Source organism: Pelophylax lessonae, assembly GCF_965119305.1.
Source record: "Pelophylax lessonae genome assembly, chromosome: 5".
NCBI classification, from domain to species: domain Eukaryota; kingdom Metazoa; phylum Chordata; class Amphibia; order Anura; family Ranidae; genus Pelophylax; species Pelophylax lessonae.
Genome location: NC_138772.1, coordinates 196,790,320 through 196,806,416, shown reverse-complemented (window position 1 = coordinate 196,806,416; position 16,097 = coordinate 196,790,320). Strand labels below are relative to the sequence as shown.

General features: G+C 42.4%; 1 protein-coding gene across 1 annotated transcript in view; it reads right to left on the bottom strand.

The window, feature by feature from the left end:
• VPS41 (VPS41 subunit of HOPS complex) overlaps window positions 1-14,332 on the bottom strand; it is a 493,288-nt gene extending 478,956 nt beyond the window's left edge. Inside the window, exon 1 of the mRNA XM_082258639.1 lies at window positions 14,234-14,332. Coding sequence (XP_082114765.1) covers window positions 14,234-14,272 — 39 coding nt within the window. The 5' untranslated portion in view covers window positions 14,273-14,332. The remainder of the gene's footprint in view (window positions 1-14,233) is intronic.
• Between the last annotated feature and the right edge of the window lie 1,765 nt (window positions 14,333-16,097).

The following is a 16,097-nucleotide window of genomic DNA, read 5'->3' as shown; positions in this document are numbered from 1 at the left end:
ATGCCGGTGCGTGCGTCAGTCACGCACCGTCACCGCCCGATCTCGTTCCCGCCGCCCGGACCGATCGGAAGACCAGAAGACTGAAGACAGAGGACGAGACGAGCAGCGCCGTGGACGGTTCCCGGAATCCCGCCGCCAGAAGAAGAGGACTCGAGGAGAGGAGCAGCGCCGTGGACATCTCGCAGGCAGCCCAGGAGAGCAGGTAAGGGATTGAAGCCAACCTGTGCCCTCACCTGTGCCATGCCTATACCATCACCTGTGCCATGCCTGTGCCATGCCTATACCATCACCTGTGCCATGCCTGTACCATCACCTGTGCCATGCCTGTACCATCACCTGTGCCATGCCTATACCATCACCTGTGCCATGCCTATACCATCACCTGTGCCATGCCTGTGCCATGCCTATACCATCACCTGTGCCATGCCTATACCATCACCTGTGCCATGCCTATACCATCACCTGTGCCATGCCTGTGCCATGCCTATACCATCACCTGTGCCATCACCTGTGCCATGCCTGTACCATCACCTATGCCATGCCTGTACCATGACCTCAAAGTCACGCAATTTTTTTTTTACCGCATTTTTTGCCGCGAAGCAATACCTATTACATTTTTCTTTTTGCGCCCCCCCCCCCCCCCCCCCCCAAAAAAAAAAAATTTTGAGCACCAGCCGACACTGGTCTCTACATCATCGGATTACATCTTTTTTGCCAAAATACAAAAGTTCTAGCCCACTGGTTAACACTAGCAACTACCGAATCATCCATATTGCAGGTTTGGACCTCAAAGTCGACAGCAACTTGAACAGATGCAAAAAATGGTGCAATGTCATTTTATGTGCTGCTCTCGCTTCAACTCCTACCAGGTGCCCAACACAACGCGCTGTGTGAATGGCTCTTTAGCACAAACAGTTCATCATAAAATAACTTACTACTCAGCAAAGATTAGCATACTCAGCCGAAGCTCCACTGTTGCCCGCATTCTCCACAAATTTTGAGCGTTAGCTCCAAATGGAGAATTTTCCAGGGACTCCAATTAAAAAAAACAGTACTTTTTGGGATACCTGTTCATTTTTATTGGTCAACAAAAGTACCTTACAGTCTGTCCTTGCAGAGGTTTTCATGATCACAAAGATACAAAGTAAATCTTTAGCCTTCTGGCTATTTGGTCTGCTTAGACCCTCAGCCTGCTTCAGCAAAATACTTTTTTAGTCATCAGCCTGATCAGAATACCCTTCTATAAGGCCAGACAGACATGGACACACGTTCCTAGCTTGCCTGTCCTGCAGCAATGAGTTTCCTGAGAAAACCCACCTGTCTCCAGTGAGTTTTACACCAAATCAGGCACCTATTCCAAGCTGAACTAAGGAACCTCCTGCATCTTTAACCACTATCATACCGGGCCTATTCTGGCACTCCTCTCCTACGTCATCATCATTTTTCTGCTAATAAATTACTCAGAACCCACAAACATTATGAATGTTTTTTTTTTAGCAGTAACTCTAGGGAATAAACTGGTGGTCATTGCAACTATTTATGTTACACGGTATTTGCGCAGCAAATTTTTTAATCTCTTTCATTGGAAAAAAAAATGGTTTCATGAATAAAAACAAAAAAAAAAAAACCACTATAAAGTTAGCCCAATTTTTTTTGTATAATGTGAAAGATGATGTTACGCTGAGTAAATAGAAACCTAACATGTCACACTTTAAAATTGCACACACTCGTGCAATGGTGCCAAACTCAATCTCCATAGGCAAAATTACCAGTTTAGAGGTACAAAGGAGGTCATAGGAGGGCTAGAATTGTTGCTCTTGCTCTAATGTTCGCGATGATACCTCACGTGTGTTTGAATGCCGCTTAAATATGTGTGCGCGACAAACAAATGCATACGCATATTTTTAGATTTTTATACTTTCCCTTTAAAATTGTTTTTTTTTTTTTTTTAATCACTTTTATTCTTATTACAATGAATGTAAATATTCCTTGTAATAAGAATAGGGCATGGCAGGTCCTCTTTATGGGGAGATGTGGGGTCTACAAGACCCCACATCTCTCTACAAGGCTGAAAAGACAGATAAAAAAAAAAAAAAAAAAGGATCTGAGCCCACGGCAGTATTTACAACTGCCAGGCAGGACAAGACGTCATAACGTCGCGCCCCGGGCCTCCGAGAGCAATAGAGACTGTGATGGACCATCTGGTCCTCGGTATTCACTATGGTGAACTTCTGCCTCCGGTGGATTCCTTTTCCGTCTCACCGATCGCATGGGCGAGCCGATAGAAGCACTGGAGGGTGGTGGGAGGGGCGTCCCCCCTCCCACCGCCTGTATGAAGGATCAAGCGGCTGAACTGCCACTGATTGTGATTTTACGGTGAAGGGAATCGTGGCTATAGAAAAGAACCCCCCCCTTTAAAATAATCACATTTTGTTGCTTTGCAGCCTAAAATTAGGACAGACACTGTCTTTTGTTTTATCCAGATGTATTTATCTATACTTACAACATCCAAGTGAAATATATAACACTAACATGTCTGAAAATAAAAAAAAAAAAAAAAAAAAACAGAACCACTGCGGTTTGAAAAAAGGATCACACCCCTCCTAAAAAATACTTAAATCAGGTGTAGCTAATCACCTTCTCAAAGGCACACCAGGCTATTTGACTTTCAACTGTAATCAGCTGTGGTAATTTTGATTAGCTCAGCATTAAAAGAGCTTTCCTGGAGCATTTCAGTCACTGATAGTGCAACTAAAGCAAACAATCACTGTCAATAGATCTCCAGGATAAAGTTGCAGACAGGCACAAGTCAAGAGAGGGATACAAAAAAAAATGTCAAAGGCTTTATCAATGTCTAGATGCACAGTGAAGTATATTATTAATATCTGTGTTTATTATATTTAGCAGAATGTGATTTCCTCCTATATTGGTAATGAGGAAGCTACACAGTATAGCGAAACGCTTTGACCTGCAGAGGCGACCCAACATACAGACATCCTCTCTGGGGATTGTTACCCAGGATGACGCAACAGCTAGGGAGGTGCTGTACAAGGGTTACATTCTCCATTGATATGTCTCTCCTATAATTTTAAATGTCTATTTGGTTGTATTTTGGATGTTATGTTGTACATCCTGTTTTACTGATATGTGTATAAATAAAATATTTTGATACTTTTTCACATTTGGTTGGTCCCATGCTCATGCCAGTCAAGTCCTCCTGTTGCAGGATGGGGTCCTGTTTTTTTTTTTTTTTTTCTCTACATTATACAATTTGGGATGTGGCATAAAAAACAGTGGTCAATGTTTTCGAATACTCTATGTCAGGGTAGTAAACACCCCCCCCCCCCCCTGTTTTTTACCACTAGTTATCACCTGCTCTCAATATTATAAGAGTCAAGTGATTGGAGACCATCTTTTAAAAGACAGAGTTTGTATATTGGCTTTGTTTATTTGCTTCAAAAGAAGCTACTCATTTTCTTGCACTTACTAGATTGTAATTATGGCATGGCTTGGGAAGGATTTATGTCTAGATGTCAACAAAAATTGCCCGGGGAATAGGAATAAAAACCTTGAAATTGATCTTTTTATGCAAAAGCTCCAATGAACTTTAGAGAGGTAGTCACATTTATTCTGGCACAAGAAATTCTTTGATTGTTATATCAAAGAAAGGATTAATCCGACAGGTCTAAGAGTGCAAGTATTCCCCCAACATAAGGAAAGTTACACCAGAATTTAAAAATGCTTGGGAAGAGAACCTAATAAATTGTAAAGAGTGTGTAGTCAACTACAGGGTAATGTGTTACCATAATCCCTAGACATAGGTTTCAAAGAGGAACCCCCATAATAGAGTGTGGGACTTTATGCGTAACAATTATTAAGTAATTAATAGTGATTGTTTCTAAAAAGTTATTTGAAAAATTGTGACATTATATATATATATATATATATATATATATATATATATATATATATATATATATATATATATACATATATATATATATATATATATATATATATATATATATATATATAAAACTTGTGTCACTAATTCTTAATGATAGCTTATAGTACAGAATATCATGAACTGGTTTGGGCCATAAAACAAAGAATGGCTCATACATGAAATTGAAACGATATACAGTACAATACAAACACAGTGTTCCTAAAGGAGTGGTACATTATCCCCTAATAAATTGCTCACAAAAAATTATGGAGATACTTTCGGATCAATATGATAAGGATATATTAAAGCTAGATGATTATATTAGATCATTGTATGGCCAGAATCAATCTATATGTTCTCACCCAAGTTTTGAGGGGAAAAAAATTAAGCGATTACAGGAACATCTTGAACGAACATCTTGAACATAACACCACGGATTCAATCCAATATAAAGAACAGCATTTTATAAGAGATAAAATGACATTCTCTCGTCATACAGCCTACAAATGGGGGGAAGAGGAGACCAAACACTCGGGGGGGGGGGGGGGGGGTGTCGAGGAAAGGTGTGTACTAAAATTGCACTGAGAGATAAAGAATCTGATTCATCCAATGCCTCAACTTTTTCTCATTAATCTCACATTTCAGACATCAAACAAATCACATTGGAGACATCGCTATCCAAAAGAAAGTCCGAAGCATGGTGGTGGTAAATTAACACAAGGTGGTGGTAAGACACGTGTGATTAGTATGAATGAAAGAGAGGGGCTCTTCTCATGTGGATCAAGCTCCAGACTGCACAGGTGATGAGTCTTTAAAACTTTGTTTTGCACAGGCACTCACGAACAGCACCAATATAGTAAGTACAACTCCATAGTCCCCTTTGGGGGAACCACAAGGGAACGGAACAACCGAGCAATCCAGTACATACACAGATCATCAGGAAATCTATAGGGAACTATTCATAGTGAGAATGACTCCCAATCATTAACCTATCTTCGCATCAGCTTACCCCAGCTGAGAAGGAACTTCTCAGCTTAGGCCTCACGTTTTGCCCGAAACAGGAAATTTATATTTTTGAGACTGTGAAAGACCTCAATCTGTTTGCGTGTAAATTAACACATAAAATTTCTGTTTGGATAAAAGCATTGTTAGACCAGTGGAAAGATTTCACAATCAAAGATTTCCGGGCACTACGTGACTTCATGAGAATGAAGGGACCCCACAAAATACAGTTTCACAGGCACCCTCTAACACTCAGGTAGCAACGCAACCCCCCCCCCCCCCCATTTTTCACAGACCAGTAATGAAAAATAAGTCAGATAAATTTACCCCCCTCCAGACAAATCCCAATATATGGGCATTTGTGACACAAGTCTGGAAGGAAGTGAATGATATACATATACATGGCTTTTCCACTGGCAATATCACACATCTACAAAAAGAGGCCTTGAGATCTCTTGGTCAGAACAAAAATATAGTAATTAAGCCCTATGACAAGGGGGGTAATGTTGTCTTATAGATAAAGAACAATACTGAAATATGTGTTTAAAAATCTTAAACAACCAGGAATGGTATTGAATATGTTTCGCTGATGTAAAAGACAAATTCCAAAATGAATTTGCTCAAATGTTAATAGAAGCCTATGATGAGGCTATAATTGATTAAGAGACATATGAGGCTATTCTTGTTAAATTTCCTAAAACACCTACGTTTTATGCATTGCCAAAAAACATAAAGGACATGTACCAACCCCCTGGGCATCCTATCAGGTATTGGATCTCATACGGAACTAGCTACCTGCCTTGTAGACAGTTATTTGCGTCCCCATGTTACCTCGCTACCATCATCCATTTAGCATACTCCTGACTTGCTTAAAATGATTGGCGAGCTTAATTTTCCCTGCCAAGACCTTTCTAGTGCTCCTTGATATTGAGGGACTTTAAAGCAGTATTCCGCACTGTAAAGAGATTGAGGTCATTAGTGAATTTCTATAAGAAAGATCAGGATTCTTGGAGATACAGTAAGTTTATCCTTATGGTATTAGAGCATATTCTCAACAGGAATGCATTTCTGTTTGATGGCTCCCACTACCACCAGGTGCAGGGAGTGGCGATGGGCACATGTGCGCTAAAATATGCCAATCTGTACCTGGGGGGGTGGGAGCGGTATCTACTATCGGATGACAAATATGCTAGGTTTTGGGATTACATACCATGATGGTATAGGTATAGATTAACCTCTGTTAAAAAGTATACCTTTCAGTCAGTATCTTAGGTTACGACGTATATGCTCTAGTGATGATTTCTTTATTCAAGCCAATGCTTTAAGAGAAATACTCCTGCAACGAGGTTATTCTCGTAGTTGTCTTAAAAAGGCATTTAACAAAGTCAGAAAAGGTCCACCCGTGATGAGGTGCTGTTTAAAAAAACATACTAGGACACCCCCGGGACACAGTTAGACTAATTACAACATTCAATAGACCACAGCTATGTCCGAGGAATTCTCCATAAATATTGGTATCTGTTGACCAATGATTCCATTCTTCAGAAATACATTAGGGACAATCCAGAAATAACCTATCGGAGGGCTAGATCACTAAAAGATAGAATGACCCAGAGCCATTTTGGGGACACTTACCAGGTATAATTTGGATTGTGTGAGTTTTGCCCATGGATATTTGAAACCCGAACAAACATTGTACCTTTCTGATGGGAAGCTTTATAGGGTTCCCCACTATATTGACTGTCAAACCATAGGGATTATACAGTATATTAGGTTTTGTAATTGTGGGGCGCTTTACATTGGGAAGTCAAAACTCCAATTCTGGCGCAGAATCAAGGACAACATATACTACGGCAAGAGCAACAAACTATCTACTCCCATTGGGCGACATATCGTTCTGACCCATAAACAGGATACTAGTGTTCTCAAATGTGCGGCTTTAGAACGCATCTTCCTGGATCCAAGAGCGGATTTTGACAAAAAAATTCTTCAACATGAAGCTAGATGGATTTATACACTACAAGCTACCATGGTACCAGGCCTCAATGAGGCCATGAATTTAAAAAATATTTGTAGGATATAGATGGTTTGTTGCACGAGGCTGTATATGTGGTCCTTTTCTCTTTTCCCTATTTTGCTGCCCTTTTTGTTCCGTGTCCTTTTTTTATGTGTGTTTGGGTGAGTTATGTACCATCTTCCCCATTCACACATAGGTCTGTCAATATAATTTGCTTTCAAAATCATGATTATAGGTCTTTTCAAATGTTAGAAATATTATTGTGTCCATGATTCCCATGATTGGGATTCATGCAGTTAATTTGTCATGCCAGGTTATCCAATGTTCGGTCATTTTGTTGACATATGGTATTATCCCTGAGTGGTATTTGAGTTGCAGCAAATCGATGTATCTGTGGTCGTTGGTGTCTTTTTGGGCATGCATATGCGCTTTACACAGCCATTCACAAATTATATCTGGCATGTTGCCTTGGGTGGCTGTGTCCTCCCATTTGCTCTTTCCCTGCCCTCTTGTGTACTGTCATCTCTTTTAGGGTTGGGTATGGTCTCCTCCTTCGTAGACAGGAGCGAGGCTTGAGCTCCACCGCACTGAGCGCCATTTTGGGGCGGGTGGAACGCACGCGGTGTCGTGACATCACAACCCAGAAGTTCCCGGGTTTAACACGCGGCACCTTGGGGACAAAAAAGGAGTCCAATATAGCCCACTGTTCCCATTTCCTTCGTTGATTGAGGTTGAGTGTTGAGGCAGCAAGACGCAGGTATGATATTTGAGCCCCGTGTGAGGCCGAGAAAGTCTATGATAGACTAACTATCTATACAGCTTATGTTTGGATAGGTGTGCTTTCTTTTTTTTTTTAACTGGTGTTGTCCTGCAGGAATTTGTTGTAGAGCTCCACTTAGATAGAGGGACTACTATCTCCTTTGTCTGAATGTGAGGGACTAGGAGTGGATAAACCTTCTCTAGATCTTGGGCTACTGCAATAACACTGTCCCCCAAACTACACATTAAAAATAACTCTGAAGAACAAATATGCATTCATCAGAAAGGTATAAACACATATTATTAATAGAGAATATAAAAAATTGACAGTACTGCTATATTTTTTTGTAGCATCACTGTATAAAATAAACCGTTTATTTTTTCTTTATATATTGGTTATGTAAATGTTGGAATAATAAGGAAATGAGGCCCCTTTAGGTGGGATATCCTGTGGTCCCTATGGCCACCCAAAAGACATATAGTGATGACCTAGTGGATCGAATCGATTTTGCTGTAAGTGCTCTTTGGGGGATTATCAACTTACCGTTATATCAGAGAATAATTATATATATGTTTAGGTCTAAAAAAACCACGTAATCAAATTCATTTTCCCCCCTAATCTGTGTTTATTATATGTAGCAGAATGTGATTTCCTCCTATATTGGTCCTGAGGAAGCTACGCAGTATAGCGAAATAAGTTGACCTACAGAGGCAACCCAACATACAGACATCCTCTCTGGGGACTGTTAAGCAGGATGACGCAATAGTTAGGGAGGTGCTGTACAAGGGTTACATTCTCCATTGATATGTCTCTCCTATAATTTTAAATGTCTTATTTAGTTGTATTTTGGATGTTAGGTTGTAGACCCTGTTTTAACGCTATGTGTATAAATAAAATATTTTAATACTTTTTTACATTTGGTTGGTCTCATGCCAGTAAAGTCCTCCAGTTGCAGGAGGGGTCCTGTTTTTTTTTTGTCTCTACATTGTACAATTTGGGATGTGGCATTAACAGTGGTAATTTTTTTCTATTTCTATTACTAAAAAGAGGAAGGTATTTGGTACAACATAGAACCCTCCCTGGATCAGGAAGCCGATCCAAACTGAATGAAAGAGCCAGAAGGAAACAGCTCAGAGAGGCTACCAATAGGCCTACAGAAACTCAGAAGCAGTTGTAGGAATTTATGACAAAGAGTGGTCAATGTGTGCATATGACAACACGATCACATATTCTCCACAAATGTGGCTTGTATAGGAGGGTTGCAAGAAGAAAGCCACTCCTCAAAAAAAATGCCACATGCAGTCACGACTGAGCTTTGCCAAAATGCACCGTGAAGATTCTGAGGCAACATGGAAAAAGGGGTTACGGTCAGTTGAGACTAAAATTGAATTATTTGGCCTCAACACCAAACTATACGTCTGGCAGAAATCCAATAGAGCTCACCATCCAAATAACACCATTCCTACAGTAAAGCATGGGGGTGATAATATCCTGTTATGAGGGTGTTTCTCTGCAGCAGGGAATGCAACATTTGTCAGGTTAGAAGGAAAAATGGATGAAATACCGTTAAATTCCTGAAGAAAATCTGCTGCCAGAAAGTTTTCAATGGGAAGAAGGTTTACCTTCCAACATGACAATGACCCACCGCACACAGCTGCCTGGGATTCCCCTTCTCATTGGCCGAGGCAGCAGCGCGCCACAATTGTCTCCCGTTGCTGTCAATCAAAATCATTCAGCCAATCAGGAGAGAGAGGGGGTGGGGTTGGGTCACGGCTCCGTGTCTGAATGGACACAGGGAACTTTGACTTGGCTTGGGTGCCCCCGTAGCAAGTGGTTTGCTGTGGGGGGCACTCAACAGGAGGGAGGGGGCAGGAGACCCGAAGTGGGTCCAGAGAAGGAGGAGAATCCAGGCTGCTCTGTGCAAAACCCAACTGCACAGAGCAGGTAAGTATAACATGTTTGTAAAATCTCAAAAATAAATAAATAACTTTAAACCCCATTGAAAATCTGTGAAACAACTTAAAGACTGCAGTCCACAAACAGTCACTAAATTTACCTGAACTTGAGCAGTTCTGCAAAGAAGAGTGGGCAAATATTGCAAAGTCTAGATGTGCAAACTTAGTACAGACCTATCCTGACAGACCAAAGGCTGTAATTAAAGCAAAAGGCGGTTCACCAAAATACGGACACAAGATCCTTTTTTCAACTCAGTGATTCTGTTTTTGAATTTTTTTTTTCCTGACACGTTGGCGTCACTTGGATGTTATAAGCTGAGTAAATAGAGCTGGATAAAACAAAAAATGGTGTTCGTCTTAATTTCAGGCTGCAATCAACAAAATGTGATTATTTTAAAGGGGGACTTACATGCTTCATGCAATGGTTTTGCACAGAGCAGCCCCGAATCCTCTTCTTTTTGGGCTGCCTATGTGGGCAGGAGTCACAGCTGCAGCACAGCTCTCTCTATGGACAGCACGCCGTCCATTGAGCGTGCAGTGCGCATGCGCCGGTGAGATCACCGGCGCTGCTATATTAAATATCTTCTAACCAGTGCACATCTAGGAGGTATTTACTGTAGCCTTATTATAGGTTTACCTGTAGGTATAAATTTAAAAAAGCCACTTTAAGCTCTTGCTGACCCCCCGCCCCCCTCGGCTCCTGTGCGCAGAATAATGTACAGGTACGTCATTCTTCACTTTCGGGACTGCGACCAATCAGAGCAGGAGCCAAATCAGTGGGTCCGGCAGACCCGATCGTTCCCAACAGAGGCAGAACGGCAGTCTGCCTATGTAAACAAGGCAGATCGCCATTCTAATAGTAGGGAAGACAGATCTTGTGTTTCTGCTAAACAGGAACACGGATCTCTGTCTTCCTACAGGTGAAGCACCCCCTAGGGACACATTTAACCCTTTAATCTCCCCTGATGTTAACCCCCTCCTTGCCAGTGTCATTAGTACAGTGACAGTGCATATTTTTTAGCACTGATCAGTGTATTAGTGTCACTGGTCCCCAAAAAATTATCTAAAGTGTCACTTAGTGTCCAATTTGTCTGCCGCCTTCCCGCTCTAAGTTGTTGATTGCTGTCATTACTAGTAAAAATAAATACAATAAAAATTCCATATATATATATATATATATATATATATATATTTTTTTTTTTTTTTTTTTTTAGAAAATATAACTTTTGCGCAAACCAAGCAATATACATTTATTGGGATAAAAAAAAAAAAAAAAAAAAAAAAAAAAGAAGTAGCAGAATACACATTGGCCTAGACTGATGAAGAAATTTGAGATTTTACATTTTTTCATTGGGTATGTTTTATAGCAGAAAGTAGAAAAATATACTTTTTTCTTTTTTCAAAAATGTCAGCCTTTTTTTGCTTATCGTACAAAAAATAAAAAAACTGTAGAGGTGATCAAATACCACCAAAAGAAAACTCTTTGTGGGGAAAAAAAAAAGAACATCAACTTTAATTGGGTACATCATCGCACAACTGCACGCAATTGTCAAAGAAACGCAGGGTGTTGAGGGGATGGGGGGGGGGGGGGGGTGAGCCTTCTGAAGCTGAAGTGGTAAAAGTGATTGTAAAGGTTTTTTTTTTTATATATATATATAAATAACAAACATGTTATATTTACCTGCTCCGATCCTCCTTTTCTGGGGTGCCCCGGCGGCGCTCCTGGTTCCTCCTCTTCATCGGGTGCCCCCACGGAGAGTCGCTTTCCATTGGAGCACCCGTGCAGGTGCGCTCACGAGTCCCTCCATTGACACAGACAGCAGGACTCGGGCCCGACCTCCACATCACTGCATTTGATTGACAATCTATCCAATGAGGATCCGAGACAGTGGATGGAGCCGCTGGGCTTGCACTCGTCACTGGAACGTTACAGTAAGAATAATGGCGGGTCTGGGGGACAGCTGCAACCGAGAAGGTTTTTCACCTTAATGCATAGATTGCATTAAAGAGAAAAACCTTAAAGTGGAGTTCCACCCTAAAATTATACTTACCTCCATCTTCTTGCTCCGGGTCACCTGAAAAACAAATGGATAATCGCAATTTTATTTATTTTTTCTTACCTTGTAGAGAAAATATACTTACCTTACTTCCACTTCCTCCCCTCGGCGGCCAAGGCGATTCGTCACTTCCTGGCTTGCAATGATTCCTGGGAGCTGAACGTCATCGCTCCCAGGAATCAATGGCGCCTGCACCAGAACTGACGTCGGGGCCGGTGCAGGCGCCGTCATACCTTGCAAAACAGCTTCTGGGCATGCCCAGAAGCTGTGCAGGGATGACGCTGCGGCACCGGAAGTGACAGCGGGGGCCGGTGCAGTGCATCGTGGGACCGAAGAAGACGGAAGAGGTCGCAGAAGAGGATCGCGCTGCTTCAAGCTGCCCACACCTGAGATGGCAGCGCTGGACAATACATTTTCAAGGTAAGTATTTCTTCTAAAAGGTAAGTGCAACCCGGGACAGATCAGAGGCTATCCATTGTGGAATGCACTAGCCCTGACTGTCCCGGGGGTATTTTTATTTAAAAAAAAAAAAAAAAAAAACTTTCCCAGGGTGGAACTCCGCTTTAAGAGTTTACAACTCCTTTAAAGAGGAAGTTTTTTTTTTTCTTTTTTGTTACCTGAAAAGTAAAGACATAATGTGCTAGTATGCATCGCATACTAGCACATTATGTGGACACTTACCTCTAAACAAAGCCCTTGTCATCCCCGCTGGAGGGCCATCTTCACCCGTCTTCTTTCTGAGTCCGCAGTATCCGTCTGTGCTACAGGCCGGAGCCGCATGCGCATTGGAAACGTTGGTCACGGCACAGGGCTCTGAAGAAATGGCACAGGTGGCCGTTCCTTCAGAGCGCATGCGTCGATTACATCATCAGCGCAGTATACAGTAAATATTTCCTAAACTGTGCAAGTTTAGGAGATATTTACAGTACCTATAGGTAAGCCTTATTATAGGCTCCGTTCACATACTGGCATATCGGATCATGGGCAGAATCACCGTGATTCTGCCCGTGATCCTGAATCATTGTAAAACGCGGGACGCCCGTGCAATTCCCATGACTTGCAATGGCACCCCAAACGTGGCGCTGCAAATCCCGGTAAAATAGCGCAAACACAGAATCACAACCTGTTGCCCATAGAAGTTCTTGTACTTTTTTTGGGTGACAGGCGTCCTGCGATTTGGTTTGCGCAAATTTCACCGCAATTCATCAGGCAACAATCGCGGCAAAAATCGCACTGAGTTTGGGGTGCCACTGCAAGTCACAGGAGTCGCACAGACATTCCGCGATTTACAACGATTCGGGATCGCGGGCAGAATTGTGGCGATTCTGCCCGTGATCCGATACGCCAGTATGTGAACGGAGCCTAAAGCCTCGTACACACGATCAGATTATCGAACGATCTGTCGTCCGTTTTTTGTGGCATGCTAGTCTGATGTGGAAAGTGAAGAGGTGACTTTCATACGACAGAATTCTACTTCAGAAGTGATGTCATGTGTTGGATTGCTTTGTATGTGTTCTTTCGTCTCTGAGCATGCCTATTCTTGCTCTTACGATTTTTTTCGGACGAAAACTGTACTAATTAAGCGAAAATCTGACGTTGTGTTGACGTACGATAAAATTTTTATAGCCTGCACATCCAGATTTTGTCGTTGAAAATTCGTAATCGGGTGTCGAAAGGACCATACTAACAATCCGAAAATCGGCAGATCGTTTGTCGGACAAAATTTTCCTTCCGATTTTCGTATCGTGTGTGCGGCCCTTAAGTCCTTGTTCACACTGGTGCGATGCGGTAAACCCTGCGAAACAGTCCCGGTTCCCGCATCCCACCAGAATCGCACAATGAGATCTGGGAATGGCTGGGGGTCTCAATGTAATGTTAAGGACACCCCCAGATTTTCGCGGATCGGATAGGTGTGAACACCTATGTGATCCGATTCCAATGTGAACCAAAAAAGGGTCCTGCACCATTTTGGTGCAAATGCGATTTCAGCCATACATTTTGTATGGCTGAAATCGCATCACATGTGATCTGCACGGCAATGCGGTGCAAATCACATGCAATGTCTGGCATCACACTGGTGTGAACCGGCACTAAAAGGTAAAAAATGTTTAGGCTTTGTAACCACTTAAAATAAAACAAGGTTTATAACCCCTCAGTACCTTTTACAGAGGTCTATACACCACACCAAATAGAGGGACAAGCGGGGCAGGGGTCTTTGATTCCAAATGAGGGTCACATGGAGATATTCATTTGTATGGAAACATAAAAACACACATAAGTTCCTCCTGTATCCTACTATATATGAGGAAGGCACTGCCTTGTATTTATTGCCTGACATCTATCTAATCAGCAGGAGATCAGCTGTCTGCAGGCATCTGCTTCCAGCTATAAATGCAGCCACAATTCTATACTAGAGGACACACCCAAGCCTGTATTATTCCTCTGCACACAGGCACTGGGACAGTAAGCAGTATGTATAGGAGGACATCAGCTAACCTGCTCTGCAGATCCAAGGTATCCCTGCGTTTCAGCCATGACAAGGAAGAAGTCAATCACATGACCTACACCGAACTACACTACCCGGCATGCTCAGCTGACAATTCTCAAAACCTTGTAACTTTATTTATTTCCTTCTGAGAAATACATTGTATCGAGCGAAGTGAAAGCGGAAGCGAGACACCAACCAATGAGCTCGTATACATACATAGCCCCGCCCACTCCAGAAGGCTGCAGTCTGTGGAGCTCCTGTGACTGTGCAATGACAGTGACAGCACTTATTAGATACATAAGGAGACAGAGAAATAGCTTTTCGGTGTCTGTCCTCTCAGTTCACATTTACCATACATGTTAGGCTGTGCTGTATATACACAACACATTGTGCTTGGATGTCAGAGGGCACTCTTATTTATTTGAGGTCATGCAAACTGGGCTTATAAAAAGCACTGCGTTCAGTGGCAGTTTCCTGTCAGAATAAAGCTACCTATCATAAAATGTAACGCAAGTGACGTTCTGAGCAAAAGTTGCTTACTGTGCATGTGCCGTGCGTTCCAACATGGCTGCTATGCGTTTCAATAGGTTTCGTAATGTGACAGAACACAAAGCAGCGGCGGACATCTTACACCCATGCAAGTCTTGAATTTTATATTTATTTTAGCAGTGAACTGACCTTATATACTGAATCACAGTATTACATTTGTATAATTATGGTATTATAGTAAATATAGCGAGAAACCTGCAGGCAGAAGGTGACGACGGCCATCTTGGTACACCCTGCACTGCTCAGCAACAAACTGATTATATAGTTTCACTTGGTCGCGGTGAAATAGTCTATTTCAGTATATAAGGTGAGTTAACTGCTAAAATAAGTGTGAAATTTAAACGTTGCCTGGGTGTAAGAAGATGTCCGCTGCTGCCTTCATGCTGTGTCACATTAGGAAACCTATTGAAACGCATAGCAGCCATGTTGGAACACATAGAGCATGCGCAATAAGCAATTGTGTTTGCAACGTTACTTTGATTGCATTTTCTGATAGGTAGCGCTATTCTTATAGAACACCAGAACACGGTCCCGGAAACCTGCCTCCATGTGCGTTTTCTGCACCGCGTTCCAAACGCACTGAGTGTGTGCAGGTGTCGGTGTATTCCTAATGACACCCCAAATTAGGGTGACCATATTTCCAAACTGCCATTCAGGGACACCCCCCAAAAAAAGGTGAGGGGGAGATGTAGTCTCGGGGTTGACGAGGGATTTGACGGCAGGTGATTTGTCGGGCGACTAGCTGGTGTTAGCACTTAATTCATCCGGACACCATGCTTGATATGGTGTCAGAATGATCAAATCACATTATTTCTATTACTACATTGTGATATATAATAAAAATAGTTCAACTGACCACAATGCAGAATCAGTGGGAACCCTGAACTTGTCACTTGCCACCAGATGCAGCGTGCCACCGTTTCCTGCCGCCAGATGCAGCGTGCCACCGTTGCCTGCCGCCAGATGCAGCGTGTCACTTGCCACCGTTGCCTGCCACCAGATGCAGCGTGTCACTTGCCACCATTGCCTGCTGCCAGATGCAGCGTCACTTGCCACTGTCGCCTTCCACAAGATGCAGTGCCACTTGCCACCCATAGCCTTCCAACTGCAGCTGTGTCACTTGCCATGCATAGCTTGCCACCAGATGCAGTGCCACTTGCCACCCATAGCCTGCCACCAAATGCAGTGTGCCACTTGCCACCAATATATTAAGCCATTGCCCGTACGTCTGTCGTCACATCCGGTGTTTGGAACGCAGGAAGCGGAAGCGGCATCCAACACCAGGAAATAGATACAGGGCGTTTTTTGGTTGTCGTTTTATGT